This window comes from Cavenderia fasciculata (assembly GCF_000203815.1).
Source record: "Cavenderia fasciculata unplaced genomic scaffold Scf_ET2XIPL01COFD4-5, whole genome shotgun sequence".
In the NCBI taxonomy this organism is placed as follows: Eukaryota; Evosea; class Eumycetozoa; order Acytosteliales; family Cavenderiaceae; genus Cavenderia; species Cavenderia fasciculata.
The window spans coordinates 3027591-3045090 of NW_004457695.1; the positions used below are offsets into that span (position 1 = coordinate 3027591).

Sequence of the window (17500 nt, forward strand, 5' to 3'; positions counted from 1 at the left end):
CTAAACCATACACCTTTTAGGGTATTGATGAATGAAGATCATTCTTTTAACTTGTACTTTTTTAAAATTTTAAAAATAAATATTTTTTTCTAAATAATTTAAATCGTAATTTTTGGAAAAATCTGATTTGTTGGTTGCGAGTTCATTGTCTCTCTTTTTTTACAAATCAAATAAATATAAATATTTTTTATAGAAAGAGATAAAAAGACAACTTGTAATTTAGATTATTATAAATTTAACAAAGAAAAGTAATGAGCGATCCTCCAACAACGATAACAGAAACAGAGAATGAAGAAATAGAAATAGAAACAGAAACTACAACTACTACAACTACAACCGAACCATTCATTCCACAATGGAAAAAAACAGACAATTGGGAAGGTATGATCTTATATATATATCTATCTAACTATGTTTACTACTCTTCCCTTCCTTTTCCTTTTCTTTTACTTATCTTTTTTTTTTATTATTTTTTTTATTTTTATTTTTAGATATGTTTGATTTTATTGAAGGTGATATTTTTAGTGATTTTGGTAGAGGTGAAGAATTTTTAATTGATGGTGATTCATTATTACTATATCTTGTTGCAATTGAAAACGAGATTGAAAAGGATCATTTAAAGGGTCTTATTGGTAGAAAAAGAAATAATACCGAAAGAGACGAATCGATCTTTGCTGCAAAACACTCTCAACAAACTCTTCACTTGATTTTCAAGTTTGAGAAATTCTTGAATAGTCTTTTACAAAGAAAGGCAAAGTTTAGTATCATCTTTTTATCGAAAAATGATCGTTTCTATAAATCCTCTTCATTGGTATTGGTTAGAAGATTGATTATCAATTCCTATAAAGATAATATTAGTTTGCCATTTGGTTTTAAAGTTTTTGATCAAGAATGGTTTAGTCAAGAAATTGGTTCTTTTAATCCTTTATTCGATTATTTTAAATCAAAAACTGTAAGAAAGAAAAAAACAAAAAAGAAATAATTATATAACTTTATTAACATTTTTTTCTATTCTTTTTTATTTAGTTTTCATTTTTATTAGTTTTACCTCCAGTTGTAAACAATTTGAGATTAATTAATGATTTATTTAATATGAATGCAATCCAAGTATGTAGAACAAAAATAGTAACAAATTTGTCTCTCTTTTACTTATTTTATTTTTCTATTTTTTAGTTATTTACAAAAAAATCAACAGAATATTTTTCACATTTTGTTGATTTAATATCATCAGAATTTAGAGGATCAACAATGAATTCATATATTTATACTTTTAGAAAAAATATTATATTTTCACCACAATTACAATCAACTATTCAACAAGAAATTTGTCAAGTAAATTCCGTAACGTCGTCGGTTGGTAATCAAAAAAAATCAACCATCACCGAGTTGGAAAAGGAATTGGATACTATTGGACAATTAAATTATCGTAATCTTTTGACATTGTTATCAATTTTGGATCTTGGCAAAGTTGATATATCGTCATTTTTATTAAAATCATTATCAGTCTATTTGGTGATTATGAATAATTTACCACTTTCAAAGAGATCATTTGATAGTTTGGATTATGAACCAATTGAATTTATTCAATTGTTTCAAGATCTTTGTCGTCCAATGCTATGTTATTTGGGTAACAACAAAAAGGATCAGTTCACTTTTGATTTGGTAGATGTTAAACAATATTCATTTATTGCTCTCATTCTTTGTAATTCAACTGGTGGTTCTTGGTCAAATTTAATTGGTCAAGAATTATTTTTGGCTAGTAAATCAATTTTAGAAATTCTAAAAAAGTTTGGTCCATCATCTTGGTCAAGTATCAATTTTGTTGAACAAGGGGTAGAGGAGAAATTCATTTTTTCAACTCAACCAGAATATAATCAATATGAAAAAGTATTGACTAAAATTCAAACAAATAGTCATTTAAATGACAACAAGAATATGGATTTATACAAGGTTGATAATGAATTTATTTCTGCCATTGTGGGAGATTCACAAAAGGATTTGGTTTTCCAATCAACCATTCCACAAGAAATTCAAGATCGTCAAAATGCCCTTCCAGAATTTTACAACATCTCTCATCATCATAGTCTTAGATTACTCGAAAATCTACCAGATGCCTATCTTGAAACAATCAAGGAAAATCGTCAAGCAAACAAACCAATTTCAAAAAAATTTGCTGATAAAATGAAACATGGTGCTGCAAATAGTAAGAAAAAGAAAATACAAGAGAGAAAAAAAGAATATAATCTAATTTTTGTTTATTTTCTTTAGAATTTTTTAGAATAGCAGATAGTTTATATGATAGTAAAAAAAAAATTGTTATTACAGAATTGGATAAAGATGTAAAAGAGGTAGCAAAACAAAAACAAAGTCATCAAGTAAACAAACAACATGACAAGATGAAAAAGTTAAAGAAAAAGGATGAGGTAAAGGAAAGAGCCGACAAGAAACAACAAGAAAAGGCAAAAGCATTCTCAAAACAAATGAGAGCATCAACCGTTTTGGAAATTGTTGATAGTATTGATTTGTATATTGCCAATGAAATTGTTGAACACAATGAATTTTCATTGGACAAGGATACTATGGATCAACTATTCAAAGGAATGGAAAGAATCAACAAAAAGTATTCGAGTCAAGAAAAGGAAAAACTTAAACTCTATCAATTGTTACAAAAGATTCTTAGATTGTTGGATTCAAAACAAATCAAACCTGAAAAGGGTCAAGAAATCAATCTCTATCAATCATTGTATCATTTATCATTGCTACTCAATCTCTACGATCTCACTAATTATATAAATGATCGATTCTCTCTTAAAAACAAAGAGAAAAAAGAAAAACAACAATCATTTGAAAACTCTGCAATCGTTTATCAAATGACTCACTCCCATACTACTTTGGTTAGATCAATTGGACAAAGAAAGGATGAAAGAGTAAAAACTTTCATTCCAGATGCATGGCAAAGAGATCTTTTAGATGTGGTTGATAAACATGAATCTGCTCTTGTTGTTTGTCCAACAAGTAGTGGTAAAACATTTATTAGTTTTTATATCCTTGAAAAGGTATTAAGAGAATCAAATGATGGTATGGCAATCTATGTCAGTCCTACAAAGGCTTTGGTCACTCAAACTTATTGTGAAGTTATTGGTAGATTTGATAAATCTTATGATAATATTTGTGGTAAAGATTCTTCTGCTCAATATAGAATGGTAAGAGAGGAAAAGAAAAGAAAATAATAATATTTTAATGTTAATATTAATTTATTTTTCTTTTATTTTTTAGTGTGGAATATTTACAAGAGATTATAGAATTGATGAACAAAAATGTCAAATTTTAATTACAGTACCACAATGTTTAGAGCTGTTATTACTTTCAGTATCAAATTCAAATTATCTTTCAAAGATTAAATATATTATATTTGATGAAGTTCATCAAATTGCAAATGGTACAGAGGGTGCTATTTGGGAAAGTTTACTCTTGTTGAACCCTGGACCATTTGTAGCCTTGTCTGCAACTGTTGGAAATACAGGTGAATTTAAAGATTGGTTACAAGAAATTGATCCAAAGAGAAAAATTCATTTGGTTCAACATAGTAATAGATTTAATGATTTGAAACATTATCAATATGATCACGATAATCTACAGTTATTACCTCATCATCCATGTGAAACATTACGTATCAACAAATCAACAGAACAATTATTCTTATTGTCTGAAGAGGCCATTCAACTATATCAACACATCAAATCTAGTTTTAAACAACTTGACAATGAAATTGGTGAATTGGATCCAATCAAAGTATTCACCCGTGTCTCTAATAACAACAATGTTTATAATCTAAACAAACAAGATATTAAAGATTATCAAAGAGCTTTATTGGATTTGGTAGAGTCAAGATTAAAGAGTGATGAATTTTCAGCATTCATGTCTGAACATTATCCAGAAAAACATTTACGACACGATGATTGGAGAAGTAGAGTACCAGAAGTGATTATGGATTTGAAAAAAAGAGACATGTTGCCAGTTATCGTATTTTGTCTCTCTAGAAGAATTTGTGAAAAGCTTGCACTCGCTCTCGAGGAACATATTGACAAGATGCATTATGATCCAAAGAAACAACAAAAGATTGACTTGTTAGAGAAAAAGATTGAACAAGTTAAATTGGAAATCAAGACTGTCAACCCGACTCAAGACGATGATATCTTTCAAGATTTGGAAAAGTTGACATCGACTCTCTCCCTACTCGTCTCTAGAAAGCCAGAGTTTGGTACCATCTTGACAGATGATGTTCACGATCCAAAAGGAAAGATCAAGAAATTGGATTTGTTTGGTCCACTCATGGAAGGAATTGGAGTGCATCATGCCGGTCTACCAAAAGATTATTTGGAAAATGTCGAAGTCTTGTATAGAAGAAAGAAGATTTCAGTCATTTTTGCTACCGGTACGTTGGCACTTGGTATCAATATGCCATGCAGAACCGTTGTTGTCGCAGGTGATTCGCCATACCTCAACTCTCTTTCATTCCGTCAAATGGCTGGTCGTGCCGGTCGTAGAGGTTTTGAAGATAGAGGTAACGTCATCTTTTTGGGCATCTCTGATACACGTGCTCAAAAGTTGATCAACTCTAATCTTTCAGATATCGTTGGAAACAGTGTCCTCACACCATCCCTCTGCCTAAAGATTCTTTGTCGTTACAATTTCTTCCAACTCGAAAAGCAAACCGACCTCAACGAAAAGCACGTTCAAGAACTCATCTTTGCCACTCAAAAGGTGGTAGGCAAGAGTTTCTTTATGAAACGTTCTCCATTCCAAAATCCATTCATGTTTTTATTCAGTTTGGATTATCTCTTTAGACAAGGATACCTTTCTCAAAATGGTCAAGCTCTTGGTTATGCTTCCATCGCCACCCATCTCTCCTACCTCCAACCTTTCAACTTTGTCGTCTGTCGTCTCTTTAGAGATCAAGTATTTGGTGATTTCCTTGGTAAATCAAAATATGATGAAAGAGAAATCTTACATATTCTTTGTTATCTTTTTAATAGAAAAGAAATTCCAAATATTATTGGTAAGAAAAAAATAGAAATAGAAAAAAAAGAAAAAAAGAAAAAAGAAATATAATTTATTAATACTCTTTTCATTAATTTTTATAGATATTGATAAATGTCCATCAAAGATTACATTACCAAAATTACCAAATAATGTAATAACTTCAATCAATAAGAATAATCAAGAAGTGATTGATACATTTGTAGCCTATGTTGCTGGTTTACAGAAAAAACTACCACTTGTTTACATGCCAATTAGTAAATCGATGGATGAACAATTTACCAAGGAAGAGGAAAATACTATTGACCAATCCAATAGTCATACTACTTGGTTTAATACCATTGACAATTATATTGAAAAGAAACCACAACTAAAGAAATCAATTACATCACTTGCTGGTAGTTGTAATAATATTGTCGATACTACAACACTCCAACATTCAATGCCACCAGGAACCTTTTTCGATCAATCGGTTCTACCAATTTGCAACATTAACACCAAACAAGCAAATTCTTACTTGCTCGATTTGTACAAGCACAAGCAAGTCAACACTGTCATTGAATGCAACCATATCCCCAAGGGAGAGATCTTTGAGTTGACCAAAGACTTTGCCCTAACTCTCAAGGTTCTCTCTACTTCTCTACTTAGAATTGACAAGGATTCAAATGTTGCCAAATCTTTTGAAACATTAGCAAATAATTATTCTCGTTTGTTCAATCAACTTTTCTTAAATTAAAGAAATAAATCTAGTTGATAGAATTTAATTCAATAAAATAAATCTTGCAATATTTATAATATTTACCAATTAATATGTGATCGAACATTTTCGAAATAAAATAGTAGTTTATTGGTTCATTTTATAAGTATCCTAAACACACACAATAGTGATGGTTGTTATAATTTACAGCTGAAATAATGATGGAGAAAGGAAACTTGAATAGTTAGAGTAAAAACATTCTCTACAGGCATAATCTTTTAAGGATTTTGATTGTTGGAAATATCTGTGTTGATTATATTTAAAATAGGGCCTCTCCCAACTACCGTCAACCACCAAGTAGTGAACAGTGTCACTATGCAACAATGCGTCGAATAGATGGGAGGTACCAATCTTATCAAACGAGTTGCCTGATACATCGAGAACCTTGATTGACTTGTTTTGTTGGAATGCATACTGTAACTGGTCACACCACTCCAAATATTTGTCGGCGATTGAAAGTGTTTTGATGGTGGTCGAGATTGCAATCATCGTTGAGAATTCAGGTACGTATAGCGGATGAATGGTCTTTTGTGTCAGGACCAGGGTAGTGATGGTTCGGTTATATGAAAGACTGGCAAAAAACTGGGGCGATATAACGTGCGAAAAATAAGACATGCCAAGATACTCGATGGTTTTATTGGTCTCCCAAATAAGCTCGAACGGCATTTCAAAAGCTGGTATCGTCTGAATTGGATCCAATGGTGTGCCATGGTGGCTTTGATTATTGTAATCCTTGAGAAATAGTAGTTTTAGAGTTGTGTTGCATTCAATGGCTTCACAAACATAATCCCATTCTGTCATGCCTACATCTTCATCTTCTACATCTTCATCTTCATCTTCTTCATCTTCATCTTCTACTTCATCTTCATGATTTAAAAGATGGTGACTATAACTTTGAATAAAACCACCTTGACGATTTCTTGTTGGGATCAAAATTATTGAGGTTTCGAATGACTCCAAGTTTGAATTTGGTTGTGTGAGCAATTGATACAATTCTGGTAGTTCGAGATAATCATCGTCCATTGAGATGTGTTTGGTGTGTTCAAGTACACCAAACATTTTGCTGTATTGGAGGTGGTGACTTGCGTAGTCTTCGTCACGGAATAGATTGAGGTAACTTGGTTTGAGATTACCTAGCAACTCGAGTATCTCGGCGCTATGATATTTCATAGCTATAATCAACGAGACCACTGTACTATGATTTGGGACGAATCCATGCATATTGATCTTTATAGCTTTCTCGAGGGATCCGATTTCCAAGAGCATGGTAGTCTCCAATTGTCTTCCTGCTGCTGCTATTACTTCATTCATTATTTTGGAGATTGATTCTAGTCTTGTACCACTTGTTATAATATTGATAGTATCGAGCTGTGGCAATTGATCCAAGACTTGTTTGTAATCGAGCTGGTCTGTGCGATCATTATTACCATTATAATAATCACCATCATCAGCATCATCATCATTGTCAACTATTTCCAAGCAAGTGTTCCAATTTATCCTTTTAATATTGCATGCTTGGTGGATAGAGTACACGTTGACTAGTCGGATCAATCTATCCTTGTCGAACCTTCCCACAACATTGATCTCTGCTTTGATTTTTCTGATCACTTGAAACCACCATTTCGAGACCAATGCCAAGTCGATCATATCCGAATGTCTATTGTGTTGGCGAACAGGTAGCTCACCAGTGTATAGCAATTTGCATATATCACTGTATGATGCCACGTGATCACTGCTCGCGCTCCAACACTGTCCACCATAAAATGGAGCTCTTGAGTATTTCCAGTCGAGGAAGTCATATGGGGTTCGCAGAGTGCAAATGTGAGTGTAGCTGTAAATCACCAACTTGTTGATGATTGTAGCTTGTATATATAATGGTAAAAAGAATTGATCCATTTATAATGTTATCAGTTTTACAAGCTTTGCCCTTGTAAACGCACAACAAATTTCCGAGTGAACATTTTGTTTTTGATTGAGGATGGGATCTTGTCGGGTTGAAAAGTATCTCTGTAGCTAAGTTGCGTTTAAACTCTTCTCTGCTTGCTGATACCGATGCTGTGCCATTCGTGTAGTGGCTGACACACTTAAAGGTGATTGAATTTTTCGAAATAAAATAGAAAGAGATATTTGTTCAAATCGATTTATGTCCATCTTGCATTTGTTTTTCTTTTGGTTTTATCTTTTAGTTTAAAATACAATGAGTAAGTTATAAACATATATGATCCTACCTACCTCTGTTACTTAATCTTTCATCTCTAATTTAGATGCAGCAATTTCATTTTCATTACCCATACTTTTACAAAAAAAGATATTAGAGTTTATTTTAGAAAAAGATGTTGTTATCTATCAATCAAATATGAAAAGTGCATCAATCAATCTATCTCTAGTATCATGGAAATGGTTTGAATGGGTTAGTCAAGTGTATAGTGATTCATTGACAAACCTAGGGTTACAATCTTTTTTCAAAAGGTTCACCGCCGATCAAACAATGCAAAAGAGATTAGAATCAAAATATTGTCTTTTTAAAAGTATTAGTAATTGGAAAACTGATATTGATGGAGCCCATGTAATCAATATTAATAGTGAAATGAAATCAAATTTAAGAATAGAAATTGAAAAGCAAAAAGAAATAGAAATAGAAATAGAAAAAGAAAAGGAAAAACAGAAATCTTCTACTTCTTCTTCTTCTTTGACAAAGAAAAAAAAGACAACAAATATATTATCAAGTTTATTTAAAAAAGAAAAAAAACAACAACAACAAATAGAAGCATCTATCGATACCGTATTGTCAATACCAAGATATACATCAACTATGTATTTTAGATTGGAGAGAATGGAATTTTATAACAAATTTATGGCACATGGTTTAAAAAGATTGACATTTGGGTATAGGTCGTTGGGAACTGAACCATTTTCAATGGTTCCAAATTTACCAGAAACGGAATTGATGCGCATTATGGAATTGTCAAAATCAACACTTCAAAGTTTAAATATCAATCATCCACATATTCCAAAATGTATTCCTACGTGTTTGATTGATTGTACCAATATCACTGCATTGTCCATTTCCATCCCTCGAAAGAAAACAGAAACCGATCAATTCTTTATTCGAAGCATTGAATTGGTTGCTAGAGGTTTGGAAAGCTTGTCCATCTTTTTCCCTCTCAATGCACAAGACGTACAATTTCCAGAAAGTTTTATGATTGAAAACTATCAATACGCCAAAGACACGGTCGTCAAAGTACTCGACAATGACGCTCTCAAGAGTAATCTAAAGATTCTACACGTTGAATTTTTACCAAGTCTCGAACTTTCAAATGTATTGTCACAATACACATCACTCAAAGAATTAAAGTTTAATCGATCTCGACTATCAAGTATCAATCAACTAGGAGACATGCAACCATTTTTAAATGATTCCAAGGTATCTAGTATCAACATACCAATAGATTGTTCATTTGGCAAGTCCAAAGTACACTTAAACAATCATCTATGTGAATTGGTATTCCATTTATACGCTTATCCAAAGGATATATTTCAATATATATTTGACAGTGTCTTACCATCATCCATTTCCTCACTCTCTATTCACAGTTTCAACGATACCTCTGTACCAACTCCCAATCTAACTGTCTTTCAACCACTCTCGCACAGTCTACAAAAGGTTGATTTTCTATTAGACTATTCTCATTTAGTACCCATTCTAGAGTTGGTTCAAGCTTGTCCATTGATTCAACACATTGTCATCAATATTGGATATGTTCAATCCCGTTTTCATTCACACTATCAACATTGTCTAGCCGATCTTTTTACTCATGGGTTTCCACTACTCGTCAGAATATTCTCTTCGCCATTGAGAATGATTCGTCATTTTGATTTACAGCTTCGTACAGCCGATAAATCATCTGGACGAATTGAAAAGGTACATGGTGAAGAAGTACCTAATCAAATATTTGGCTTTCTCAAAGAAGTATTGTCACAAAATTGCAATCATGGCAACAATTTAGAGTTTATTCGTTTCTGTATCACTGGAAATGCTCCATTTAATCCTCGCTTCAAAGTACCATTGGTTTTCGAAAGAGAGGTCTCACCAAAATATCATATCACTGTAAGGGATGAATACTCTCCTCGTCTTTATGAATTTTCAACTTTATTTTCATTAAAATAAATCAGAGTTCTCTAAGTCTATCAATTTTATTTAAATAAAATTATTTAATTATTTATTTTATTTCTTTATTGATTGTTTCTTTGTTGTCTTTGTTGTTGCCTTTGTTGTTGTTGGTGTCTTTGATGGTTGTTGTGGTTGTTGTGGTTGTGGTTTACTTTCCTTTGATTGTTGTTTTAATTTAAATTGTTGAGTAGCAATGATTTTAACTTTTTCCAATCTCTTTAATTGTCTTGATAATTTTAATTCTTGTTCATAGTCTTTTAGCTCTGTGAAATATGAAGCAAATGAAACAGATGATTCGTCAAATTCTTGGACTTGTTTGGTAATGTCTGTCAAAAACGAAGACTTTGGATATTGACTGCTTGGAATGACAAAGACCTTTTGCTTTTCCAACATTTCCAACTTTTTACCCTTTGCCTTTAATTTTTCCTCTTCAAGTTTCTTGGCTCTAAGTTTTAATGGATGATCGGCTGGAATCTTGATTGGTGGATTAAAGCCTCCCTTGCTAGTATCATATAATTCGAAAATCTCTGGTGGGGTCTTTTCTCTTCCTACCAATTCTGATGCTCTTTCATTAAATGCTAATGTTCTTTTTGCTACTGGATCAATTGCTGGATGCCAATGTTTCTAAAATAGAAAATAAAAGAAAATAATTAATACTTTGGATTTACATTTAATTTTTTTTTTTAATTTCTTACATAAAAGAAAGAAAGTTCCCAAAGAGAAGTAGCAAATGGATTACAATGATCTGGATCTTCAATATCGAAATTATATTCACCACCAGTATAGGTACCATCGTTTTCAATGATACGTTGAACTTGTGGATAAATGACAAAGAGATGTTTGATGAATGAAATGATGGCAAGTGAGGCGTTGGGTGGAGTGGACAATGAGATGATGGCAACACGTTTGATAAAGGCAGCGACACGTTCCACTGCAGTTTGCTTACGTTCACCAAGCATCAATTGGAGTGCATTCAAAGCCAACACACATACATGTTGTTGACTGGGCAATGCGAGTTGACCCAACATGGAATAGACCTTGGAGAAATAGTCTTTGAGATCGACGTTTAAAGTGTGACCGTGCAACTTGACCGTCTTGAATGCAGTGATGGAGGCATTCAATGCGTTTGGTAGGGTGGTTACTTGATTCTCCATCAGAGTAGAGAGAGCTTGCAACATGTCACCCAAAAAGTCAACACTAATGTGATGAGAGAAACGAGCCAAACCTTCGAGTACCGATGTCATGGCCAGCGAGTGTGGAGCTCTCTTGATGATACGGAAATAGGTCAAAAAGACACTCTTGAGCATCTCGGTTTGAATGTATTTTTGTTCCTTGGACGAGTAGACGGCAGAGGCCTCTTCCATCTCTTGCTCCAATTTCTTTTCCTTTCTAAACTCTTTACGATCGTTGTGTGAAAGAAGCTTACGTTCCTTGTTGGACAACTTCTTCTTCTTGTCGAGCATCGATGCGTATTCTTCGGAGCTGGTGCCGTATGGATTCACCTTTTCAACGAGGTCATTGAATCGAAGCACCATAAAAGTACGGATGATACGTGGGTCAAACATATAGTTGGTGACCTTGGCAACATTGGAAATGTTTCTGATGACTTCGAGTGATGTCTCACCACCGGTAGTATCTTGTTTAAAGAGATCTCTAATGTGTGAAATACAGAGAGTCGACACCTCATTATCACGATACACAGAGAAACGTGTGACAATGGTGACAAGATTGGTACGGAAGTTGAAATGTGGGTGCGACACTAACAAGGTGGCGGCACATTTGATTACCTGCAACAAGAGACCACCATACTCTCTGATTGAAAACTCTCCCTTTCTGACAAAGGAGCTGAAAATCGTTGCACTCTTGACGGCAGCGCTGTGGGCTTGTTGTTGATTCAAACAAATGTCAATGGTATTTTCGATAAACACCAAGTAGGTTTGATAGAATTTCATCAACTTGGCTTCATATTGTTTGGCTTGTTGGATTTCCTTTGAATATTTAACCTTTTGCACTTTGCCATCAACTCTTTCCAACGTCGAATTTCCCTTGTCCACATGAATCTTGTAACCTGGAATAATATCCTTGAAAACTGCTCCCAACGACAATACACCCAATTTCTTTACTATTATATCTTGACTTAATATACAAATCGCAAAAATATCTTTAATAAACATAATCTGTAGAAAAATAATAAATCGGTTAGAACAATTTGTATAATATATATTATTATTATTATATTTGATATTTGGTATTTGATATTTGATATATATTTACATTTCTTTCTGGATCTTCTAAAATTCTTGATGCCAATTTTGATAAATTAGTTTTGGCAGTTTCAACTTCCATTTGATGCTTTAAAAATAAATCAGCTTCAGACATTGGTTTATCGTCTTGTGATCCATCACCACCTAAGACGTCATCTTGTTCTTGGTCTCTATCGATTACGTCGTCACCAAGATCTTGGTCCTCCTCTTCCATCAAATCTTCGTCAATCTTTTTCTGTTTTTGTTTGTTTTTCTTTTCCTCGCGCTTTTCATATTCCATTCTCTTTTTCTCCATGGCTTCTTGTTTGCGTTGTGTTTGTTCCAATTCTCTCTTTTCCTTTCGTGTCAAGATCTTTGATTGTTCAAACTTTTCAAATGGTAATTGTTCCTTTCTAACTTGTGGTGTCAATTGAATCTCTGTAATCTTCTTGACTGTACCATCTTGATTTTTAATTGGTAATCTATTTCTCTATCAAAAATATAAGGAAAAAGAAGTAAGTAATAAGTATTATTTTTTTAGAATATATATATTATAATCAATTATTAACTTGTGGTACATACAACCAATTCAAAATCAGTCCAATTTCTATGTTCTCTATTCTCAATGAATTTGTTTTCTACTTCCTCTTCATCCAACTCTTCACCATCTTCTTCTAAATCACCTTCGTCAGAGTAATCTGGATCTTCTTCTTCCTTTTCATCTTGTGAATCTTGTGAATCTTCATCTTCATCCTCTGAATCAGTCATTTGATCCTTATCAAACTTTCCTTTATCTATCTTTTTCAATTTCTTTGTTTCAAGTTGACTATAGGGTAGCAAAAAAATAGAGCAAAAGAGAGATTAATATTAACGATCTTTATATCGTTTAAAGTTTGTTGTGTATGTATGACAACATACATATTCTCTAAATCAGCAGATGAATGAAACCCAGAATTACTATTAAAGAACTCTAAATCTTCATCGGTAACTCTTTGTGGTTTGACCTTTGTAGAACCATTATCAAAGATTGCTTTGAATTCGTCCAATTCATCTTCCTTTGAAACGACGGCTGCAGCACTAGCTCTCTTTCTTTTGAGGTATGCTTCCTCTACTCCTGTCATCTTTTTCACCATCCTCTCTCTATCTCTACACCAACTAGTTATATATTACTACACAAACTAGTTTAACTTTTTGAAATATATATGTATATAACGCGAGTGTGATAGTTAGTAATTCAACAAAAAAAAAGATTGTAACACGAAATGACATTCGTTCGTTTTTTTTCTTTTTTTTCTTTTTTTCTATTTTTCGATTTTAACTAACCATCCATCCACTTAAAAGTGGAACATAATAATATAGTAATAATATTATTTTGTTGAGAATCTTAAGTTTATTTATTGTTAAATTATGTTTCAGAATATATAAATAGGTAAAAAATAAAAATATATGGAATCCTCTTTTATATAATATATTATGATATATTGATCTATATATATATATCGATCTATACTTATCTAGTGGGTAAGATTATACAAATAAGTAACAGTCCTGCCGATTCTAGGATAAACAGATATCTTTTTGGAAGGAATAACCAAATCAGGCAAATTTTCGGGAAGTACCTCATTCCACGCGCCCAAATTTTTTTTGTCTTGGTGGCGAACGGGCACAATGATTTGATGGTTTCTAATAATAAAATATCTCCCTCTCTGTTAAACCGTTCTTGGTGTTAGGCTCACTCTCATCAACCAACCCAAGCCTTATTATAATTTAGAGATCACTTTTAGATTGTTACAATTATTTTTATCCAATCATTGACAAAGAGAGAGAAAGAGAGATTAACCCTAGCTCGCACTCAAAACACCCTCTCCAAAATTTAAAAAGGTCAACAAACTAACCTAACCACCACTCTAAGATGAGTGATTATAATAACCACCAACAAGAATCATCATCACAACTCTTTAGTGAAGAGTATCATCAACAACAGTCCTCTCCTATCGATGATGAACCTACCAACAATAACAATAGTACAGTCGTTAAAGAAGAAGAAGAAGAGAGTAATTATAATACCAAAATAAACATCGACAAAGAAGAACAGACAATCCCTACTATAGAACCCACTCCTGCAGTTGTTGCTTCATCACCAGACGTCGTTCATCTTATCACTCCTCCTACTACTCAAGAAGAAGAAGAAAAAGTAGAACAAGTTGAAGTTGAAGAGGAGGAAGAAGAAGAGGAAGAATTAAAGGTTATCGGAACACCAACATCACAATCTCCACCATCGCCATCATCAACAGCTGCTGAAAGTGATTTCATTGAAATTAAAGATCTACCAAAGATTATTACAATAGAGAGGCAGCTATCCTCTGATACCTCTGATTCATCCGAGTCGTCGTCGTCTTCACCATCATCATCAATAATATCAAGTGACCAACAACAACAACAACAACAATTGGAAGAAAGTCGTGAGGAACAAATACAAGTACAAGATCCCTCTACTCTTACTACAAATATGGAAACAATATCATCGGTTAGACCACCAATTACATCAATATCAACAACCAATGAAGAATATACTAATGGTTATTATAAAAGTCACTCAATTGCAACGATGACATCATCGTTACCAATTCCAACACCAATCGTTAAATTAAATGTTGGTGGAGTTAAATATGCAACTACTAGAGATACACTACTCAACTCTAATAGTACATTCTTTATGGCGTTGCTGTGTGGATCGTGTGGCAATGCAATGGATGGGGATGGAAGTTATTTCATTGATCGTGATGGACCATTGTTTGAACCAATACTCAGTTTTATGCGTACTGGTGAGTTCTCTCCAACAGAATACAGTACATCGACACTATCTAAAATCTATCGTGAAGCTGATTTCTATGGTATCAAGATACTCTCTGAAATCCTATCACCACAATCACGTAATGGTAGTTCATTCCTCATATCTAGAATCGATTCAATCAATTGGTTATCAAACAAACAATCAAACAATTATGTAACTCATGTCATTACACGTGCCAATGTTTTAATTGTTGCTTATCGTGATTTATCAATTGAATGTTGGATGTATGTAAAAAAATAATAATATTAATAATATTAATAGAAATGGATAAATATTAAATAATCTACCTTTTATTTTTTATCTAGATATAAAGGATTAGTATTTGGATGGATGCATATATTTAAAGTTGAATCACCAAATGACATTGTATCATTAAAAATATCGGTAACCAAAAGTAAAACAAATACAGTTACCAAGGGTCATTTGGTAGTTTGTACAGATAAAAAGGTTATCATTCTTTATAAATTTGATATTGATCCATATGATTTAAAAGTTAATGTAAATATCACCCAACAAACAACAACAACAATAATAATAATAATTAATACTTAAATCATTTCATTTTTATTTATTTACTCTTTTGTCTAGTTGGTAGAAAATATTATAAAATTAAATCATGTTGCACATTATTCAAATTTCATGGTGAATGGACATTATTTAGCATTGATTTCAAGAAGTGGTCTAATTACAATGTTGGATTGTGAAAGTGAAAATGATCAATTAATATTAATGCAAATACCATTTACCATTACAAATGTTACAGATGTTGAATATGTTTTATTTATTGTAAGAAATATAAATATATAAATATTAATCAATAACTTGTTACTAACAAATATATATTATTTATTTAAATATATATATATATATATATATATATAGTCATGTGATAATGGTAAAATATATGAAATGAGACAAAATATGAAAGGAAATTGGGTTTGGGATATTGAAGAGGTATTTGAAATTAATAGTACTGAATTTTTGTATCCAAACTATGGTGGATTTTCAAGAAAGGCTTGGGAAATGTCAACTAGAAAGGATATGTTGAAAAGTAGTATATTAAAGGTGATTGAAACACCTTCAAACAATACAAATGGACACCAATCAACCTCATCATCTGAACAGAGTATGAGAGAGTTTTTAAAATCTAGTAGAGAATACATCAACAATCAAAACAATGAAATATTTATACAAAACCTGTACCAACAATACTATACCTATGCCAACTCACCTAAATACAATCATCCACATTCTGTATTCCCTCCACCTGCTCCTACCCCTACACCCACTGTTACGGCTGTTCCAGTCCAACAGTCAGTAATCGATATTGAAATAGAACAAGAAAAGAATAACAATTTGGATAGTATTGATAATAACGATTTATCGAATCATTTGGAGAATGCAGCTGTTTATGTGACGGCAACGTCTACTTCATCGGTTCAACAAATCAACTTTGACTCGAGAATTGCAATGGTGGCTGGAACATTGGATGGACACGTCCATTTAATGTTTAGAGGTACGAAATACCCTGATTTCCAACCGGCTGCCAAGTTTTGGATCGGTGGAAATGACCCGATTGTGCGTGTGTCGGTGAGTGGTGGTTATGAGGGTGTGTTTATATGTGCGCAGTCGTATTCGGGTATGGTCAAGACATGGCAGTACAAGTCGTCCAACGTGCCCTATCCATCGACGGTCAAATGTATATCAACACACCATCCACACAGATCGACCGTCAGCACCGTGTCATCTCCCATCTCACTCGTCGCACGTTTCAAAACATTCAACTCACTCTACTGTATCTCGCGACACTCCGATTCCCAACAAGGGGGTAGTAGAGGAGCCAACGGTGAGACTGGCGGAGACTCATCACCATCCAATGTCACTGGATCCAGTCCCATCATGCTCGGTCTAGGTGGTACATTACGCGGACCAAATAACCTAATGAATCTGAACAACAACAATGGAAACAATAACAACAATGGTAACAGTGGTGGAAATGTAAATGGAGGTATTAACCACAGTCTCATGAACACACTTACCAAGACCAGTATCAACGGATCGTCATCACCCAACATTCCAATGGGTGGTACCAATAATAATAGTAAGGGTGCCAACTCATCATACAACCAAATCTATATTACAGGTGGTGATGCCAATACTGGATACGAGTTACTCGTCTACCCACTCTCACATCGTCATGATGGTGATATTATCCCGTCTTCTGAATGGCTCGATAGCCACTTGCAAACGCCTATCCGTATCCCAATGGTTGATACCACTCCCATCACCAACATTACAGTCTCTACCTATGGTGGATCCGAACCATCCTACTCTGATGTAGTCTATCAAATCATCACCTTTCACGAATCCAATAATATCTATTCTTGGGATCTCAAAGATATCAATTCAAAGTTTAATGATAAAAATTAATGTAA

General features: G+C 33.2%; 5 protein-coding genes across 5 annotated transcripts; 3 read left to right on the forward strand and 2 right to left on the reverse strand.

The window, feature by feature from the left end:
- Window positions 1-251: 251 nt before the first annotated feature.
- DFA_08780 (uncharacterized protein) lies at window positions 252-5776 on the forward strand (the record flags this gene model as incomplete). Its single annotated transcript, XM_004356211.1, has 7 exons — window positions 252-381; window positions 492-952; window positions 1027-1107; window positions 1174-2203; window positions 2269-3203; window positions 3277-5059; window positions 5145-5776. 7 exons carry the CDS (start codon window positions 252-254, stop codon window positions 5774-5776), a joined length of 5052 nt encoding a protein of 1683 aa, XP_004356264.1.
- A 165-nt stretch (window positions 5777-5941) lies between these two features.
- Window positions 5942-7693, reverse strand: DFA_08781 (uncharacterized protein; the record flags this gene model as incomplete). The annotated part of the gene is made up of 1 exon (XM_004356212.1): window positions 5942-7693. The coding sequence occupies one exon, from the start codon at window positions 7691-7693 to the stop codon at window positions 5942-5944; it is 1752 nt and encodes a 583-aa protein (XP_004356265.1).
- Window positions 7694-7994: 301 nt separating this feature from the next.
- On the forward strand, window positions 7995-9965 carry DFA_08782 (uncharacterized protein; the record flags this gene model as incomplete). Its single annotated transcript, XM_004356213.1, has 2 exons — window positions 7995-7998; window positions 8062-9965. The coding sequence occupies 2 exons, from the start codon at window positions 7995-7997 to the stop codon at window positions 9963-9965; spliced, it is 1908 nt and encodes a 635-aa protein (XP_004356266.1).
- A 57-nt stretch (window positions 9966-10022) lies between these two features.
- On the reverse strand, window positions 10023-13332 carry DFA_08783 (uncharacterized protein; the record flags this gene model as incomplete). Its single annotated transcript, XM_004356214.1, has 5 exons — window positions 10023-10592; window positions 10664-12145; window positions 12243-12701; window positions 12794-13037; window positions 13130-13332. The coding sequence occupies 5 exons, from the start codon at window positions 13330-13332 to the stop codon at window positions 10023-10025; spliced, it is 2958 nt and encodes a 985-aa protein (XP_004356267.1).
- Window positions 13333-14123: 791 nt separating this feature from the next.
- DFA_08784 (uncharacterized protein) lies at window positions 14124-17495 on the forward strand (the record flags this gene model as incomplete). The annotated part of the gene is made up of 5 exons (XM_004356215.1): window positions 14124-14265; window positions 14323-15289; window positions 15371-15563; window positions 15654-15851; window positions 15948-17495. 5 exons carry the CDS (start codon window positions 14124-14126, stop codon window positions 17493-17495), a joined length of 3048 nt encoding a protein of 1015 aa, XP_004356268.1.
- Window positions 17496-17500: the final 5 nt, after the last annotated feature.